We start from the raw sequence: 18,314 nt of genomic DNA, 5'->3' as shown, positions 1-18,314 counted from the left end.
TATTTATCCTTTCTTCTCAGACACATCTCTCTTTTTTCATTTTGTCACTTTGCTTTGGTGGACTGGCTCTGTTGGAGCTACCTGTGACCACAGCAAGTAACTAATCCCATGTGGATTAGTTAAAAGTTTATTTTCGGAGAAAGACACTAAATACGTTTTATCTCATCATACATGGAAATGTATTAACCTCATCCAAAAGAAACAACAAAAAGACAAAGGTCATATTTTTTGTCCAGTTGAAATAATTCATGATGTTACAAAATACACTGAAAATGTCCAATATAGCTTGCAAGAGGCTTTAGAGGTCTTTTGTACTTCTGGAGAGGGGTGATACATTCCAACAGATATCTCTGTTATCTGCAAATATTTCACTTTCCTAATCTCTCTGGGAGAAGAATCAAACATCTGATTCAGAAAGCCTGTTTTGCAAGAATTCTCCAGCTCTGGCTGTTATTGTAAGTGATCCTAAGAGACCTGTTGTGCTGGAGTGTCTGGCTTAATTTATCTATGCACAGTCAGTTTGTATTAAAATGTCCCCATACTGTAGATAGGAATTCGGCAAGTTGTAAGTAAGTAAATCTTTTGGCCAGACACCATAGTGAGCTCAGCACTCAGTGGCGCCATCTAGGTGTTAACTACACATTGGTGTAAATAGATTAGCAGGATTCTACGCATCTAAACCATTCTACATTAATAAATTATTCAGCCGATCAAACAAGTGAAGTTTTGCTCCACACAGGATTTCTTGCCAGCCGAACTTAGCCCCGCCCACAACATTTGAGTCTGAGTATGAGTCTGAGTATGACTCGTCCCATGGACTCGTCAGGCTAAGGATTTCTAAGATGAAGTTGACATACAAAGCTCAGGAAGAGGTTTCCCCCTAGTGGTAAAATTGGTGTAAGCACACCATGAGAAGGGAAAAGTGGTAGGTGACAGTCCAACACACTGAAGCACACAATGCCTCATCTTACCACTTATACTGGACAGTTTACCAGCGCTTCAGTCAGTTCAGTCAGTGTATTAGAATTTTTTATTTGATTTTATTTTTCCATTTAACTTCTTTTTAATCATGTATGTAATGTAATGCAGAGTATAGATTGTGTGGTCATTATGCATTAATATGAAATGATTTGGTGCATTACAGTACAATGTGGTACGCCCTATAGGATAGGATAGATGTGAATACATAGTGTATTATACAAAGCCTCCCACCTTGACTTTAAGGTCAGTTCTCTCTCTTACTCTCTCTCTCACTTGCTCTTTCCTTCTCTCTCTCTCTCTCTCTCACTTGCCCCCCCTCTCTCTCACTTCTCTCTTCCCCCCCCTCTATCTCTCCCTCACTTCTCTCTCTCTCTCTCATGCTCTTTCCCTCACCTACTCATTTCCAGTGAGGACATGGACGGGTCCTAAAAGTATTCATCTGATCTGTCGGTGATGGAATGTGATGATTTGTGGATAATGAAGACTAGCTGAAAGTGAGTAGCAGCACATGTAGCAGACCTATTTGTGCATATTGTATCTGGCTGTAGTCATCTGCTAGTAGCAGTAGTGAACCTGCGAGTTACCCATACCTTGATGCAATACTGGTATCAGGTGTAGTAACTGTTTTGAAAACACTTTTCAGCGTTCCAGGACATTCAGCTGTATAGCTGAAGGCTTCTGTTTCTTGTGTTTATGTTGTCAACATCACTGGGACTAAAATTATGGGCAGAGTCTTGGTTCCAAGCTTAATCTCTTTTAAGTGCAGAGCTCTGATGCACCACAAATGAACTAACCAACAAACTGGGATAAGCAATTTGTTACATGAGGTGCATTCGTATTTGGCGCATTAAAACATAGCAAGAGTTCATCAGCGGTGTTGCTGATAAACATGCCGGGGCACTCCAAGGTTTTTCTATAGAAATCTCTGCATCCCTCCCCCAATACCAGCAGATTTCATTACCCCCAGTCAGCGGTTCTCATGTCCTCTAGGACAACCGCACAGAGAGTGTCCAGTGACACCGGAGAGAGAGAGAGAGAGAGAGATGGAGATGGAGAGAGGAGGGAGGAGGGAGGGAGAGTATGAAAGGGGAAGAGAGAAGGGAGAGGAAAAGGCAAGGGGAAGAGATGACTTGAGGTGAAGATATGATGTTGAAGTGTCCATCATGAGGGCAGGAAGAGAAGTTTGAAAATGATTAACAGAGGGAAGGGAGACATGTTAAGCTGCTGTAATGGATTGAAGAGCACAATGACGTATCCTAATTGTTTCATGATACATTTGAGTAACATATTGTAAAGCGGATTATGATGTTGCACTTGTGATAAACAGTTGTAGCCTACAATAGCGATGATCAAGGCTGCTATCAATGCTGCCAACGTTATTGCCTCTGCTGCTCTCCCCTGCAGAGTTAGCTCTCACCGGCCCTCCCGGGGTCTCTGTTGTGGACTATTTTACAGGACAGTGAGGAGGGACACGACAGGCTGCTGCTCCGGAGCTGTTCCTGGTGTCTCTCTGCACTGTAACCATGGCGATGCTCAGCGTACCACTGGTGGTGGTCTCCTGCAGCTTCCTGGTGTTCCAGTGGCTGTTCCATGGTGTCAGCCCGCGGCTGTTTTCATGGCTCTGCCCTGCCTTCGTCCATCTACCGCACACACACAGGATGGAGTGGAACGCCAGGTAGGCCCTTGGCTGTGCCAATAACACCCACTCACGCACCAATTAATAGAATGTGACATACAGTAACAGATTGATAACAGATTTGTATTCCCATTTAGTGCATCATGATAGTGGTTATTTCAAGATATGCTATCCAACTAACACACTTACACACACACACACACACACTGTATAACACATCAGAATGTGTTGCTTATTTGATGATATCTTGATATTAAGTACACATACGGTGTAGGTGTTCTATTGTCTCTGGTAAATGACCTGTCACTCCAGGGTGCAGCAGTCAGAGTGGATGTGATGTGAGCACTCTTTTGCTTTCTTCTTCATTTTCAGAACACTCTCTACGGTCCATGCTCTTGTAGTGTCTCACTTCAGTCTGTATATATTTCTATTTGATGAAGGCATCAATGAGAACCCTATCTGGTGAGATAAAACATGTCATTGGTGTAGCAGGGGAGGAAGAGTGTGATATTTGCTGGTCTCTGGTCTCCATTCAGACCGAAGTATGCCGGTAATCATGTGCCATTTGTGTCTTGGAACAGGGGAGATCCAACATTGGTGAAGCTCAACGTTGCCATAACAACTGGATACTTACTCTCAGGTCAGCAGGTTTCTGGTGTTGTTGGACAGTCCAGGGTTGTGCACAATTCGAATTGCAATTCTGCTTCCTGTTTGCTACCTCAATTGAAATGCAAGTGAAATTCAAGAATTGAATTGGAATTTAAGAATTCTGGAATTTTGCACAAGCCTGCTGGACACCTTGTCTACATGGGGTGGTGGTAGCATAGTGGGGCGGTGATAATCTAGTGGTTAAAGAGCTGGACCAGTATGCAGTAGCCACAAAAATTGTGGGTTCAATTCCTGGTTTCCACCGTTGTGTCCTTGAGCAAGGCACTTAATCCTGATTTGCTCAGGGGACAATAGCCCTTGTAATGTAATTGACATATGCAAGTTGCTTTGGATAAAAAGTGTCTGATAAATCTACACACTCTCCACTTAATGTTCACCAACCTCATTTCTAGCCAGATATACATTTCATCACCAGTTGCCTCTCTGAGACTATTTTGTCTTACCACACATCATCTGGTACTCACTAAGCAAAACTTTACACTTTAGATGAACTTCACACTGACATTCCCCTTACAAGAAAGAACAATAGGAATCTTATCATTTTTAAGGACATACTACAGAAATACTATAAGACTATAGGTCTTAGGTGTACTATAGGTGTACTATAGGAACTCTATAGAGGGTTCCTATTTAGAGGTATTAATAGAACATCACATAAGTATTATACACTACCATAGAACTACAATAGAAATCTTACAGTCTTACTACAGTTCTGTTTTTGTAAGGGTCAGGAACAAGACGCCAATCAACACTACCCACCATTTATTATATTGACTATCACTGAGATCTTTGATATAACACATGATAACAGCTAACACTAACTATTTCCTTACAACTATCCAATAGATGCAGGCGCCCAAACCAACTCACAAGGCTGAAAAGATTTATACCCAGTCAGTCCCCACCTTAAACACAGCTCCTGATCTCATTTTACAGATTTGCTCATCATGTTTTCCTCTTGGGAGATTACTGGGGACAAACTCTTTGTGTTGCATCACCTAGCGGCTCTGTATGCCTACTCATATGTCCTGGTGAGTTTAACCCTTCAGCAGGGAGTTTTGAAAATTCTAACAGAAGATTCTGTTCCGCAACAATGTAAGGTTCTAAAATTCCATGTTGAATTCAATGAACCCAGGTATTCTCTAGAACGTTCAATTTCCAACATTCCCATCACACCTGTGTGATCCAGACCATATATATATTCTTTGTCCCCTTCCCATCAGGACCAAGGCATATTGCCCTATTTTGCCAACTTTCGCCTTTTATCTGAGTTCTCCACTCCTTGTGTAAACCAGCGGTAGGTGACATTATCCCCTTGAATGATTCACTCAGACTTTTCACTCAGACACACACCCTTGCTTTCAGAGCACTTTGGCCTTAAAAGAGCTGCCATTAGTGTAATACATATCGGTGACCACTTTCAACAAGTCTTGATGAAAATGTGTATATCTTTATAACTACCTGTGTCTGTAATTAGATGGTTCTTCAAAGCGCTGGGTTACCCCAAGACCTCTGTGCCAAACCTGGCCAATGGTGCACTGATGGCAGCCATATTTTTCTTGGTGAGGCTTGCTGTGCTTCCAGTCTACTACTACCGCGTCTTTGGAGTCTATGGCACACAAGCCTACCACCTGCTGTCCACTGGGGGCCGTTCGGCATGGCTGCTGTCCAGCCTCTGTCTTGACCTACTGAACGTGCTCTGGATGCGGCGTATCTGGAAGGGATGCCTGCGGGTCCTCCACTCCTACAGAGGGGTCAGGGGTCAGCCCGGCTTCAAGACAGACTGAATCTATGTTTGTGAATCTATGTCTTGGCAGACAGAAACTGTAGCTTCAACGTCACTGTAATGTTGCGATGTGAATCTATGTTTTGGCAGACAAGAACTGTAGCTTTAACGTCATTGAGATGTTATGATGTGAATCTATGTTTCAGAGTGTGTGAAAAGAAGACAGTTACCGTCAGTCAAGCTTATGATGAAAAAACCATGACGCACATTACCAGGTTTACCGTAGTCTTCTTGCATCACACAATAAAAAAAGGTATTAGGTAAGATAAGATCTATAACTACAGTCCAAATTCTACTCTACAGTACTCTAAAGGGTCACTACCACGGAATACAATGGTTGCCAGAGCAGAGTGACAGACGTCACATGTTAGCCTGCTGAGCTACTCAAAATGTGCAAATGATTGTTTTTTGAAAGTTGCAATTGCGAACATATATTAAAACATCATAGAGATGGGAGAAACATCTGCCAAGAGTTCCATATCAACTACATGAGTAGGCCTATATCAATGTGGCAGATATGCAATACATTCTGGAAAATAAATGAAACTATGCAATTCATCATTATTTTCTCTTTAATATTTAATAATGGATGCATCTTTGGTTCATAAATTCATCCATTAAGATCAAATAAAGAAAATGATTCGTAACCCCAAATCAACCATTGAGTATGTTTTTTCAAACAAGAAAATGGATGTTCCAACAAACTATATTGCTATGTCATCAGAGTTATTTCATCATCAGAAAAGTAACACGTGCTTAAGCCGACCTGTATCGGTTTCTCTCTATTGCATGGGAACTTGTGTGTTGGCCAAGTGCAGCTTTCCCACCCTCTGATGTCAGATAACCCATAAAACCCACAGGTAGCCTGCCCTGGCCTGCCCTGCCCTGCTCTCAGCTCTAGGTCAAAGCAGACAGATTTGTGAGGTTAGCGAAATGTTTCATATTTCGGAATTGATTGACATCAAGAGCTTTTTGCTCCTTCTCTCCATTGTCCTTCTGGTGTACTACATCAAAACCAAACCACCTAAGAATTTTCCTCCTGGACCGTGGTCATTGCCTTTTATCGGAGACTGGCATCACATTGACTTCAACAGAGTCCATCTCCAGTTTGTCGAGGTAAGCCATTCATATCAAGTTCAAGGCCAAGTTTATTGTCAGTTCATTGTACAGGACATCTACAGTAGCCTACATAGCCTAAAGCAGGGATAGGCTACTCAACAGGCGGACTCCGGTCCACGTGATGAAGATAATAAATAGCCACACAGTTCTGAATGGCTGGTGGTCGCTTCTCCCATCAACACCATGTTGTTTTGTGTAGTTTGAGACTTATGTGGATTTACCGGCTCTTTTTGGAGTTCTGTTACCCTGGAAATCCAGAGTTCTCGTGAGAGCACAATGGAATTGTCTCTGCGAGACACTCTGGCAAAGAGCAATGATGCACGTTACTTTTTCCCCTTGCATTCCGGGGAACCAGCTAAACTGATGAAGACAGTGCTGCAACGTTGGAGGACAGTACACATTGGTCGTAGTGTTATCCGATTGTGTCGAAGTCCGAAATCATTCAGAGTAAACATGGTCTAGTGTTATCCAATTGCGTGCAGAGAGATTTTTAAATGCATGCTTGTTGCCGCCCCTCGAGTTGGGCCATTACATTGCTCTTTGCCAGACCCTAAATCTTTCTCGATTATCAGGGTCTGGATTATCCAGGCTAGGAGTTCTGTAGCCTACTTAAAAAAAATCTTCCGGACCTTGGAGCAGAGCTAGTGAGCGGAGCTGAGTGGTGCGAATATCCCGCTCCTCGCTCACACTCCGCTCTGCTCACTAGCTCTGCCTTGGAGTAAATGGATATTTGATAAGTGGACCTTTCAGCTTTGCATTTGAGTGGCCCTGACCTAAAGGATCACAATGCTATTACTCCCAGTTCGTGATGTTGGCAGAGTGCTGTAATCGACTAAACAAACAAATTAGTTATAGCTGTTAAAAGTTATGGCTATATGGTTGCATATACCGTATACGTGCCAATCTCTGTTTGTGAAGGGTGTATGTGTGTGTGTGTTTCAATATCTTTCCCTGGAAGTCCTCACAAGAGCACAATTTGAAGAGTCACTCTGGCGATAAGTAATGATGCTCATGACTAAGCTTGGAATTGCATAATTTTAGGAGCAAGGCCACTTGGCCTTCAGTTGGGCATATTTGGCAGAGATCACAAAGGCCACACGACATGGCACCAAGGCCAAAGTTAACCATACAGTATTCTGGCTACATGAAAATGAGTTGTAGCCTATTCACAGCAGTAGACCTGCATCACTATGAAACATGACAAAAACATGAAACATGACATATAGAATATAATCAGAATAATCTGATAATTTTAATATTTACAGATTTTAATATTTACAGATATCTAGGCTATCATGATGCTTAACATTTTGTGATCATTGGCTACTTTGACAAACTCTTAGTCAGTTGTATATCCTCTAATTTTGATATTTACCGATATCTAGGTGATATTTGTAACATTTGTTTTGTATTTGGCCTGTTATGAAATAATGTACTGAACATTGTGACTGTGAAATTTAAAGCCCAAAGTTGGAGACATGCATGTAGAAATTTGCTGCAAATTCAAAACTGGATTACTCTGGAATGGCTAACTGTACAGGGGAATGCTTTACACCTTTGAGTTCGGTAAGGTCTGCTGTTCATCCTGATATGGTTTGTCATGTGTTGAGGGAAGAGTTTGTAAAGAATTCCACCGAGATGAATGGGTAGGGAGATGGGCGCAGAACTGTATGTATGTAAAATAATACAAATAAATAAAGTTACACATGTGATACATGCAATGTCTGTGTGATGAGTAGGCTACTTCGCGAGTACCTCAACGTTTCTTGGTGTTTTATTCCCCCAACGTTGTCTTAAAGGCAGCGCTGCCTGGAAGGCACTAGGGTTAGCCATGGATTAAGGTTAGGGTTGGGGTTAGGTTTAGGATTAGGTGCCTTTAAGTCAGCCGTGGCAGTGCTGCCTGGAAGACGACGTTGGGGGCATAAAACACCATCGAGCGTAGTTCAACAGAGAAGAATGGGTGAATTTGGATGCACTTTCTTTCTTTTTCGGCGCTGTCACTTTCTCCACTGCATAAAAGACTAATTTGCACTGTGAATGCTAAGATTTTTTTGACAGGCCATAGGCTAAATAAAATTGCTATTAGTCGGATGCAAAGCAGAATATTGAAAGAAGGGGGCACCAAGGCCACATTGACCTGTGAACCTCAGATTTTCAAAGGGCATCACAGACAATGCAAGGGGCAATGACGGCCATGGCCGTTGTGGCCATATTATGTACTGTATATCTATGGTCGTGGCCGCCGTGAAATTCCAACCCTGCTCATGACCTACAGTATGCCCATTCGCCTTATTCACCCGGCGGCAGAACGAGGCTAAAGGTAGCCACTTGCCGTTACACCTCAGTCCAGCAAATCTGTTTGCAAATTGCTAAAGAAGAAGAACAGGCCAGTGAACCCACAGATATTAGAAAGCTAGATACCACATTGTCTGCCGAGTTCTATTAGGTGGCATTGTAAACGCGGCCGCCATATTGCTAGGGGCAGCACCTTTATTGTCTATGGGCAACACTTGCAGGCAATCAGACACCTGTCTGATTTCCAGTCAGAGTCACATGCTCCTCCATTGGCCTCCAGTGATTGTTGTCCCCACCAAGATGGCATCGCTATTTACGTAGCCTACGTTCTGGAGCCCAATGCGGTATCTGGCTTTCTAATGTCTATGAGTGAACCCTTCTTTTTTTTTTCGGTGAGCTTTTTTTTTGGCAGTTTGCAAACGGAGTGCATTACCACCACCATCTGCTGGACTGAGGTGCAATGGCAAGTGTACCCTTTAGCCTCGTTCTGGCCACCGGGTGAATAAGGCGAATGGAGCCGAGCTGCACCAATCACTTGATACATCATCAGTGTATCTGATATAGCCGAGCTAAACAGATGACGACAGCGCTGCAACGTCAAAATCCGGAATCAGTCAGTTAACATTGGTCGTAGTGTTATCCAATTGCCCCGAAGTCCGGAATCAGTCAGTAAACATTGGTCGTAGTGTTATCCAATTGCGTGCAGTGATATTTTCAAATACATGCTTGGTGCCGTCCCTCGAGTTGGGCAATTTTCAGTACTCGTAGCCAGATCCTTAATCTTTTAGATTTGGGTCTGGATTTCCAGGCTATCAATATCTGTGTGTGAACTGTGAATGTTGAAGTGTCTTGTGATGCCATTATAAAAGTGCAAAACAATGAATGTAGCCTCTGACTGGTGACTTAGTAATTTGCCCAGACTTTTTGTGATCATAATATTGGGATTCAGGAAGATTATCTAGTGCAACAGGAGTAACTTGTAGGTTGCTCGCTCACACACACACACACACACACACAATACACACCCTCTCATACCAACCTCAAGCTTTTTGGGAACTTTAATAATTTAGTCATCCAGTCAGAACATACAGAACCCGTTATGTGGTTGCCCTGCAACATTGCTCAATATGGGCATGCTTTGACAATGTCAGACACTTGTCTCAACTTTGTATCACCTGACAAGTTCAGTTGTGACTTTTTGAGTGCATCTCGATGCAGTATTTAGGCTATGAGATGTAACAGGCAGGTCAGCATAGTTGATCTGTTGACTGTTTGCAGTTTATGGCATGTCTCGTAGGCAGAGAAAAGCTGTAGCTCTCAAACACTGTTCACTTAATAAACACATTCAGTGTACTGATGAAGGAATAGATCAAATAGACAGATATGGAAGGTTTGCAAAATGATATCACACTCATTTAAGTATTTTAAGTACTTTCAAAATACAAAAATACAGTAGGCCTATTTTATTATGATACATGGTGTGGCTAATGTATTTTGTAGCTTATTTTGATTTAGGGTATTTGATATTCTATTTAAAAAAAAATACATTTTAATGTATTTTTGCCCATCCCTGCCAACAGCTAGAGCAGCGAGGCAGCTACAGTGCTACAGTCTGGGGACATCTTTAAAATCATGCCCCCCAGAGTATCGTACTGAGTAGCTGCCTTGCCGCTCTAGCTGTTGGCTGCAGCAACTTGAGCTAGGTAGCACTGATTGTTTTCAGGGAGTTTTTATCGTACTGACAGTACTCAGTTACTTTGAGAAACAGAGATATGTGAGAAATGGCCAGAGTTTTCCTTTAAGGCACCAGGAGGGGGGGGGGGGGGGGGGGGGGGCGGTATCTAACACACATACATACTGCACAGCTATGTACCAGCTAGCTACCATTTAGGGTTCCCACTCCAAGTCAAATGTAAAATTCCATGACTTTTCCCTGACAGGAATTTACTATAATGATTGTTACAATATACTGACCAATGATTTCAGAGCAGCTGTGTTAGAATCTTTAACTTTTTTAGAGTGGGTGATAAATAAGTGGGTATTGAATAAACAAAGTTGGGCTATTCAAGCATGCAGTAAAGCTAATATCCAGATATACCTACATGTGTGGGAATATTTGTATTAATGTATTTTGGCAAGTAAACCACTACAACAAAATTCCCTGATATTCTATGACTTTGCCACCAAAATTATAAAATTCCCTGACTTTCCATGTCTGGAATAGACTTTCCAAAATTCCATGATATTCCAGAAATTCCATGACAAGTGGGAACCCTGACCATTCCACCCAATACCAACTCATGTACATCCAAGCTGGGTTTGAGGCTGCACACTGTGCAGATGTAGCCTGGAGATTCCAGAGCCTGGTAATCTAGAAAGATTAAGGGTCTGGCCACGAATAATGTAATGGCCCAACTGGAGGGGCGGCACCAAGCGTGCATTTTAAAATCTCACTGCACGCAATTGGATAACACTACGACTGTCATCTGTGTAGCTCGTCTTTGGCCCGCCTATATCAGATACACCGATGTGATTGGCTCCCCGCGATACAAGTGGCAAAAGTAACGTGCATCATTACTCATTGCCAGAGTGTCTCACAGAGACCATTCAAACTCTGGATTGTCCAGGGTAGTGCAGGTGCACAACTGAAAAATGTTTCTTGACTTGGGTGGGTGGGCAAGACACAATGCTTGGGTGGGCTTAGCATATTTGGGTGTACATATTTGATGTTATCACTAAATTATGAATGTATATAAATCACATGTAAACCTTTTTATGATGATATTAATAAATCTAAGCTTCATATTAGATAATGACCCCAATTATGTTACCTAATGAAGACGGTTTATTGTGTCTTTTACAGCTTGCTGGAAAATATGGGCGCATTTTCAGTGTTAAAGCTTTTGGACCGAGGGCTGTTGTTCTCAATGGACACAAGTTAGTGAGACAAGCATATGTCAACCAAGGAGAAGACTTTGTTGACCGGCCATCCTTGCCTATGTCTGCTGATATTATAGGAGACAAAGGTCCTCTTTCACTACTGTGTCTGTGCTTAATGTCATAATAACAACATAATAACGAAAACATTGTTGTGTAGTACTGTTCTGTTATTTCAAATATGTGTGTCTGATGTTCTCTGCTTACTAGGGCTTATTATGGCTAATGGGTATGCATGGAAGCAGCAGAGAAAGTTTGCTCTTCACACCCTGAGGAGATTTGGATTGGGCAATAGAAGCCTTGAGCCCTCCATTCTTCAAGAATGCAGATATTTAAATGAAGCCATCGCTAATGAGCAAGGTAATAAACCCAACACTCACAGCTGAGGAGCCTTAAGTTCTGTATTATCTTTATCAGATTCCACTGTTGAGCCTTCTGGAGGTGTTGTGGGCATAATTCCTTGAAACGCATATGAAGGAAGGTACCTGCTTGATAACCCCAGTGAAATGCTCATGAAGGCTGTTCTGTTGGTGATGCTTTGTTAGTGATTTGTGATTTGATAGTGATTTTGGTTTTGACAGTAAATAGGCTTGGTTGTTGATTGGCTGTTGTGTGAAATCCCCTACCTACGTATATCACTAGGAATTTAACATCTCTCCTGTGTATAAATGAAATGAACTAGCTGAAATCAGTACGTTCTCTGTAGTTTTGAATGCATCGGTTTTCCTTTGGTTCTCCCAGGTAAAGCCTTTGACCCCCACTGGCTTATTAACAACGCTGTGTCCAACATCATTTGCGTGCTGGTGTTTGGAGAGCGCTTTGAGTACTCCAACGATGACTTTCAGTCCCTCCTGAAGAACATCAACGAGATCTTTCTCCTACAGGGAGGAGCTTGGCCTCAGGTGATCTCCTCACACACCCACTTCATTATGTATTCAGAAAAATGAAACATGGACAGTTGACCCACTGTCGTTACTGTTGGCGCAACCATTTGCTGTGCAGTGATGAACTAATACACCGTTGTGCACAGAGGCAATAAACCCAATCTTCTCACTCATCAGTTAGTAGGCCGGAAAGAGAAAGTTTTTTTTACGTAGGGCCATTTCTACCAACCACTTTTTATGTACGTTGTACTTTTTACGTATGATTGTTAACAGCTACAAATGCTTTCTCCTTGTGTCTTTGTAGTTGTACAACATGTTTCCATGGATAATGCGCAGAGTGCCAGGCCCACACAGAAAACTATTTTCCCTTCTGAATGGAGTGATTGGTTTTGTCAGGAGGAAAATAGAGGACCACAGAGTGGACCTTGACCCTTCAAACCCCAGGGACTACATTGATTGTTTCCTTGGAGAAATGGAAAAGGTAAATTGAATAATCCCAATAATTACTATTATATGTTAAAGGAGAAAGCCAGCGATTTTTCACATATATCTCAGTTTCTCGAGGTCACCAAGTAACTTACTGTCGGTACGGAAAAAAAAGAAAACAAATGGTTTTACGGTACCTAGCTTGAGTTGCTGGAGCTAAGGCAGCCAGGCAGCTACAGTGCTACACTCTTGGGGCATGAACATAGGGGCTCATGAACATGAGGGTTTGTGAACATGCCACCAGAGTGTAGTGCTGTAACTGTCTTGGTGCTATTCCAACAAGTAGCCTGATAATATGTTAGATTTAAGATAAGATAAAGATAAGATAAACTACTTTATTCTCCTCCCAGGGGAGGGGGATTCATATTGTGCTCCAGTCACTGAATCGCAACCTTGCACTTTTACACATTTAGTATTAGAATTGAATCATCTTTACAATCCCTGAGAGATACACAGTCTTATGCAACATGTCTGATAATAAGACCTCTCTACCTCACCTCAGAACATTAAACTATCTCTCTTTCACACACACACCTCACCTTAGAACATTAAACCATCTCTCTTTCACACACACTTCACCTGGAACATAAAAACCATCTATCTTTCACACACACCTTACCCGGAGCATTAAAACCATCAGTAACATCTTAAAATGGATTCTGTGCTGGATGGGCAACCTGTGGAGAGAGGCTATGATAGGGGTAATATGCTCCCGCTTTTTAGATCCGGTCAGCAGTCTTGCTTCCGCATTCTGGAGAGATAAGTGTATGAGGACGTTCCAGTTAAAGTGAATTACAATAATCCAGCCGTGATGTAATAAAAGCGTGAATTACTTTCTCCGGGTCATTAAATGACAGAGAGGGCTTCATTTTTCCTATGACTCTGAGCTGGTAGAAGCTATTCTTTATTCTTTAAACCATCTCTCTTTCACACACACCTCACCCAGAATATTAAACCATCTCTCTTTCACACACACCTCACCCAGGTCATTAAACCATCTCTGTTTCACACACACCCTTTTCATTCACCCATTTGTCCGTAATGACACACTCATTCTATGATACTATGACAACCATCTTCCCCTCTCTTATATCTCTCTCACATATCTTTCTTTTCCACTCTGTCTCCTTTTCTATTCTCAAATGGTCTTGTTCTCTTTCTCTTTCTTTCTGTACATGCCCCCCCCCCTTCTCTGTCTCCCTCTAGTGGAAGGATGATGAAGCATCAGGCTATAATATGGAGAACTTGTGCTACTGCACTCTGGACCTGTTTGTAGCAGGAACTGAGACCACATCTACCACCTTGTACTGGGGGCTCCTGTACATGATCAGAAACCCTGAGATACAGCGTGAGTATTGTCACTCAACATTTATGCACGTATTACTTTAAAATAGAGATGCTCTGCTCAGATTTAAGTGAAAATATCACATTTGTAAAACATAGTCGATAATAGACCATTTTCTTCTGTTGCTTTGCTTTCAGGGAAGGTGCAAGAAGAGCTAGACCGAGTGGTCGGATCTTCACGACAGCCCTCCTTGTCTGACAGGGAGAACTTGCCTTACACAGACGCCGTGCTCCACGAGACCCAGAGAATTGGAAACGTCCTGCCTTTAAATCTGCCCAGAAGCACCACCAAAGACACCCAAGTTGACGACTACATCATTCCCAAGGTGATCTTGACACATTGTACTGTATTCAGAGATCGTAAAAGTACACAGTTTCTATACTCAAGTAGAAGTACAGATGTATCTGAGAGGCACAAACTAAAAGTATAAGTAGCAGGAGCGTAGCCAGAAGTTCATTAAGGTGTGCCTGTGATATTTTAGGTGGCCTCAAACCAGTAAAAGCGAGGGGCGCAGAGACATGATGACAGTTGACAGGTGGGACACAAAATAATGACCTGGAAATGTAAACACACTGTATAGCCTATCAGTGCTCTCAAAATTAACGTGATCGCGTGAGGACAATCAATGTCATAGTCATTGTCAATGTCAAACTGCATGTTAAAATATACTCGCACAAATAATTCACTTTCAGGGGCTGCACCATGATTCATTTTCAAAATTAAATAAAGATCTAAGTAGAAAAAATAAGCCATGCCTACACTATTTTAAAGCCACATTGTGTAATTTTTTGGCTTGATTCTTAGCAAAAACCCATTTGTGCTGATTCATGTGTAATTACTTCAACCAAAAGCATTCTCGTAAGTGTAGAATCTGCCATCCAGGAATACATATGGCGGCAGCCATGTTTCGGATCTTTAGAATACTGTAGCGGCTAAGGAATCTTCTGGACTTCCTAGTATTGATTCCTTAGCAACGAGTCTAGCAACACGTGTTGAATGTTCATTGCAGTGTTCTTTGGTGAATATTCATAATGTTTTGGTTATTAAATCATTTAAATGTTATTAGTAACATTTATATACTTCCCAAAGTCTGTGTGTTTTCATGTATGTTATGTTCTTTCATGCAATGTAATTGAAACAGCTACCCTTCAGGTGGTACAACTAGATTGTAAGACCTTGAAGTTAATGTTGTAAATGTTAATGACTAACCCTGATCATTCTGACAACTATAAAGCTGAAATCTTTACAATAAATTAGACAAGGAGGGACATACCTGAAATTCCTGCCAAATGACTGCCAGTAAGTCAGCATTGTCTTTAGAGAGGAGATTGGGGAGAAGCCTAACTGTTGTAAAGACTGAATTGCTGAATTGTCATGAACTTTTGCGTTGGTTCCTCAGGGCACAATGGTGGTGGGCAGCCTGAACTCTGTTCTGTTTGATGAGACGGAATGGGAGACTCCTCACACCTTCAACCCAGGACACTTCCTGGATGCAAAGGGGAAGTTCAGGAGGAGGGAGGCCTTCCTCCCCTTCTCTATAGGTATGTGTTGAATGTGTCAGAAATGGTCTTAAACTTGTCCTTGTAGTAATGAGACACATAAGCTCATGATACGGTTACGGATACGGTTAAGGGGAACTTGGCAACTATTTCAATGTAATACACCCGTTTAGAAATCCTTTGGATGGTTAAATGACCTGTTCCGGTGAAAATGGTGACTTTTCCCGCCGCCACTAGTGTCCCCAGGCGGAAAACCAACCTTGCAACATTGAGACTACCGTCCCGGAAAGAGAAGTGAGAAACAAGAAACTCATTTTAAATCGTGTTTCTTACCTTGTAACATCCAGATTGTCTGCCGAACTTATGCTAACCGTTTTGCTAGCTTGTAAACAAATCCATGTGCTTTATCGTTACCTTTTTCCAGTTAGAAATGCATGGGGCTAGTTTGTAACGCCAATATGGCCGTTGTCTACACATATCCCACCCCTTCCTCGGCAAAACGTCGACGTGAATACGACGTGAATACATTGAGCCAATCATATGGTGTGTTGTGAAGACATTGTGCCAATCATGTGTTGTGAACTCGCTGCTGGAGCAAGATTGGTGTCGTTAAGCCTTGCGCACACGCATTTCTGCCTAATAGGATGCCCGATGAGTGCCCAAAAGCGTTGCAATATGGCCGCCAAGTGGAGGGACTTGCCTAAAAGCCTTTGCCTTTGGTGTAGGCTATTGGAACTGGTCATTTTAAGAAATCTGTGCTAAGCTAGGCTAGCGGTGGGTGCGTCAGACCGAGTAACTACTGTACACGCACGGAGATGAGAAGGGTATGTATCGACTTAGCTAACTCTGGGGAATACGGTTAAGAAGCTTAAGTCCCAAAAAGTCGGCATGTTCCTTTAAAGGCATCCAATGTAGTTTCAGGTATTTGGCAACTCTAGAGCTCTCCCTGGAGTCGCAAAATTGTTACCTTGCTGTTGTAAATACTTATCATGGCTTCAGTCCTTCCACCTGGACACAGTATGTGCAATTGTTTTGGAGACGAAGGACTAGCAACAGGTGAAGACAGTTTCCACAGAGCTATATCTACTGACCAGGTAATGTTTCACGATTCTCGTGAGATGTCTCGGATCAACGAGACCTAAATTGCAAGACTGGTTCTCTGCGGGTTTCTGCCAGCTATGCCAAAGATTATACATGGCGGAGCAAGATAGTTCGTCATAGTTCATGTCTATGGGCGCTAAATGAGGATCGAGCAGGGATTGAGTCCTATCTGCATAAAGAAGCGCGTCGTTGGCGTATTGATAAGCATACGTAGCAGCCGGCCAACAGCAGCAGAATAAATGACTGGCGCACTGATATAAGGTCGATTTTCCTCAGACTGAAATGCTCAAAAATGCTAAAAATGTACCTGAAATAGTCAGAATGATGAGATGAAAACATGCCCAAAATTCACATTCCTAACTCTATAGAACCAAGATCTTATGAAGCATATGTGGTGAAATTCCGAGCTATGGCCATAGACTTCAATGGAATAGTCGATGCCCCCCCTCCCCCCAACCCCTGTTATATGGCTATGTTCTATGGCTATGCTAGGTGAACGATTCCCCTATTACAAGTTTACCATCAAAATGGCTTCAAAGCTGTTATATTCAGGTAAAAAGACATTTGCATAGTGCTGCTTTAAGTTTTTGTGTTATTGTATTTCTCAGAATAGTTCTTGACTGTGACTCTCTGTGTGGTTTTCTCAGGGAAGAGAGTGTGCCTGGGAGAGCAGCTGGCCAGAATGAACCTCTTTCTCTTCTTCGCCTCCCTGCTCCACCAGTTCTCCTTCTCGTCATCAGAGGGGGTGCAACCCAGTCTGGAGTTTCGACTTGGATTCACTCGCAGCCCTCTGCCCAGTCAACTCTGCGCTGTTCCACGCTGAGAGGCTTTCTTTAAAATGCTGTGCGTCCCTTTAAATCTGACCTGTATTTGTATGAATCCAGATTGTAATAGAGTAGGCCTACACATGGTGTTGTTACTTGCGGATACACAAATCAACTTTACTTTAAACAAGTGACATAATCAGGTGAAGCCTGAAACTGTTTTGTTATTTATGTAATAAAATGAAACATGGAACGGGGATTCACACAACAAGGAAGGCGTCTGCTTGATAACCAAAGTTAAATGCTGTCAAAGGATGTTCTGTTGGTGATGTTTTTTGATAAAGGTTGCTTAGTTGGTGATTTTGTTTTTGATGGTAAAGAAGCTTGGCGTTGTGGGAAATCTCCTACCCCCCTACTGCATTACGTGAGTTCATGGCTCTGTCCATATCTTTTACTGTCTGTGGTAAATAGCGCCGCCATATTGGTGGGGGCATCAATCACTGTAGGCCAATGGAGAAACGTGACTCTGACAGGAAATCACACAGGTGTCTCTGATTGCTGGCAAGTGTTGCCCATAGACAGTATGGTGCTACAGGCACAGGCAACTAGTTTTGTGTGCGACCATATATTTAATAACCAAGTAGACATATCATTCATTTCAGAAACAGATGAGAGACACAGAGCATATACCATGAAGGTCATTTTATTGGTGATATTTAGCGTGAAAATAAAAAATAGAGCTGATACTTCACTAGATGAAATGGACTGCATTTGTAAAACACTTCTGGGCATACACTGATGGCAGAGGCTGC

At 42.3% G+C, this 18,314-nt stretch overlaps 2 protein-coding genes across 2 annotated transcripts; both read left to right on the top strand.

The window, feature by feature from the left end:
* The first annotated feature begins 1,385 nt into the window (after window positions 1–1,385).
* LOC143116489 (TLC domain-containing protein 4-B-like) lies at window positions 1,386–5,613 on the top strand. Its single transcript, XM_076277683.1, has 7 exons — window positions 1,386–1,475; window positions 2,437–2,656; window positions 2,990–3,079; window positions 3,199–3,257; window positions 4,223–4,317; window positions 4,510–4,583; window positions 4,764–5,613. The coding sequence occupies exons 2-7, from the start codon at window positions 2,505–2,507 to the stop codon at window positions 5,071–5,073; spliced, it is 780 nt and encodes a 259-aa protein (XP_076133798.1). The 5' UTR covers window positions 1,386–1,475; window positions 2,437–2,504; the 3' UTR covers window positions 5,074–5,613.
* A 353-nt stretch (window positions 5,614–5,966) lies between these two features.
* On the top strand, window positions 5,967–17,755 carry LOC143117369 (cytochrome P450 2J2-like). The gene is made up of 9 exons (XM_076279063.1): window positions 5,967–6,188; window positions 11,350–11,512; window positions 11,634–11,783; window positions 12,165–12,325; window positions 12,612–12,788; window positions 14,000–14,141; window positions 14,276–14,463; window positions 15,538–15,679; window positions 17,386–17,755. The coding sequence occupies exons 1-9, from the start codon at window positions 6,006–6,008 to the stop codon at window positions 17,559–17,561; spliced, it is 1,482 nt and encodes a 493-aa protein (XP_076135178.1). The 5' UTR covers window positions 5,967–6,005; the 3' UTR covers window positions 17,562–17,755.
* The last annotated feature ends 559 nt before the right edge of the window (window positions 17,756–18,314 follow it).

This window comes from Alosa pseudoharengus, unplaced genomic scaffold (genome assembly GCF_046254945.1).
Source record: "Alosa pseudoharengus isolate Yale_2024_CS ecotype anadromous, Long Island Sound unplaced genomic scaffold, YU_APseudo_1.1 YU_APseudo_1.1_scf_11, whole genome shotgun sequence".
In the NCBI taxonomy this organism is placed as follows: domain Eukaryota; kingdom Metazoa; phylum Chordata; class Actinopteri; order Clupeiformes; family Clupeidae; genus Alosa; species Alosa pseudoharengus.
This window is presented reverse-complemented; position numbering and strand designations above follow the sequence as displayed.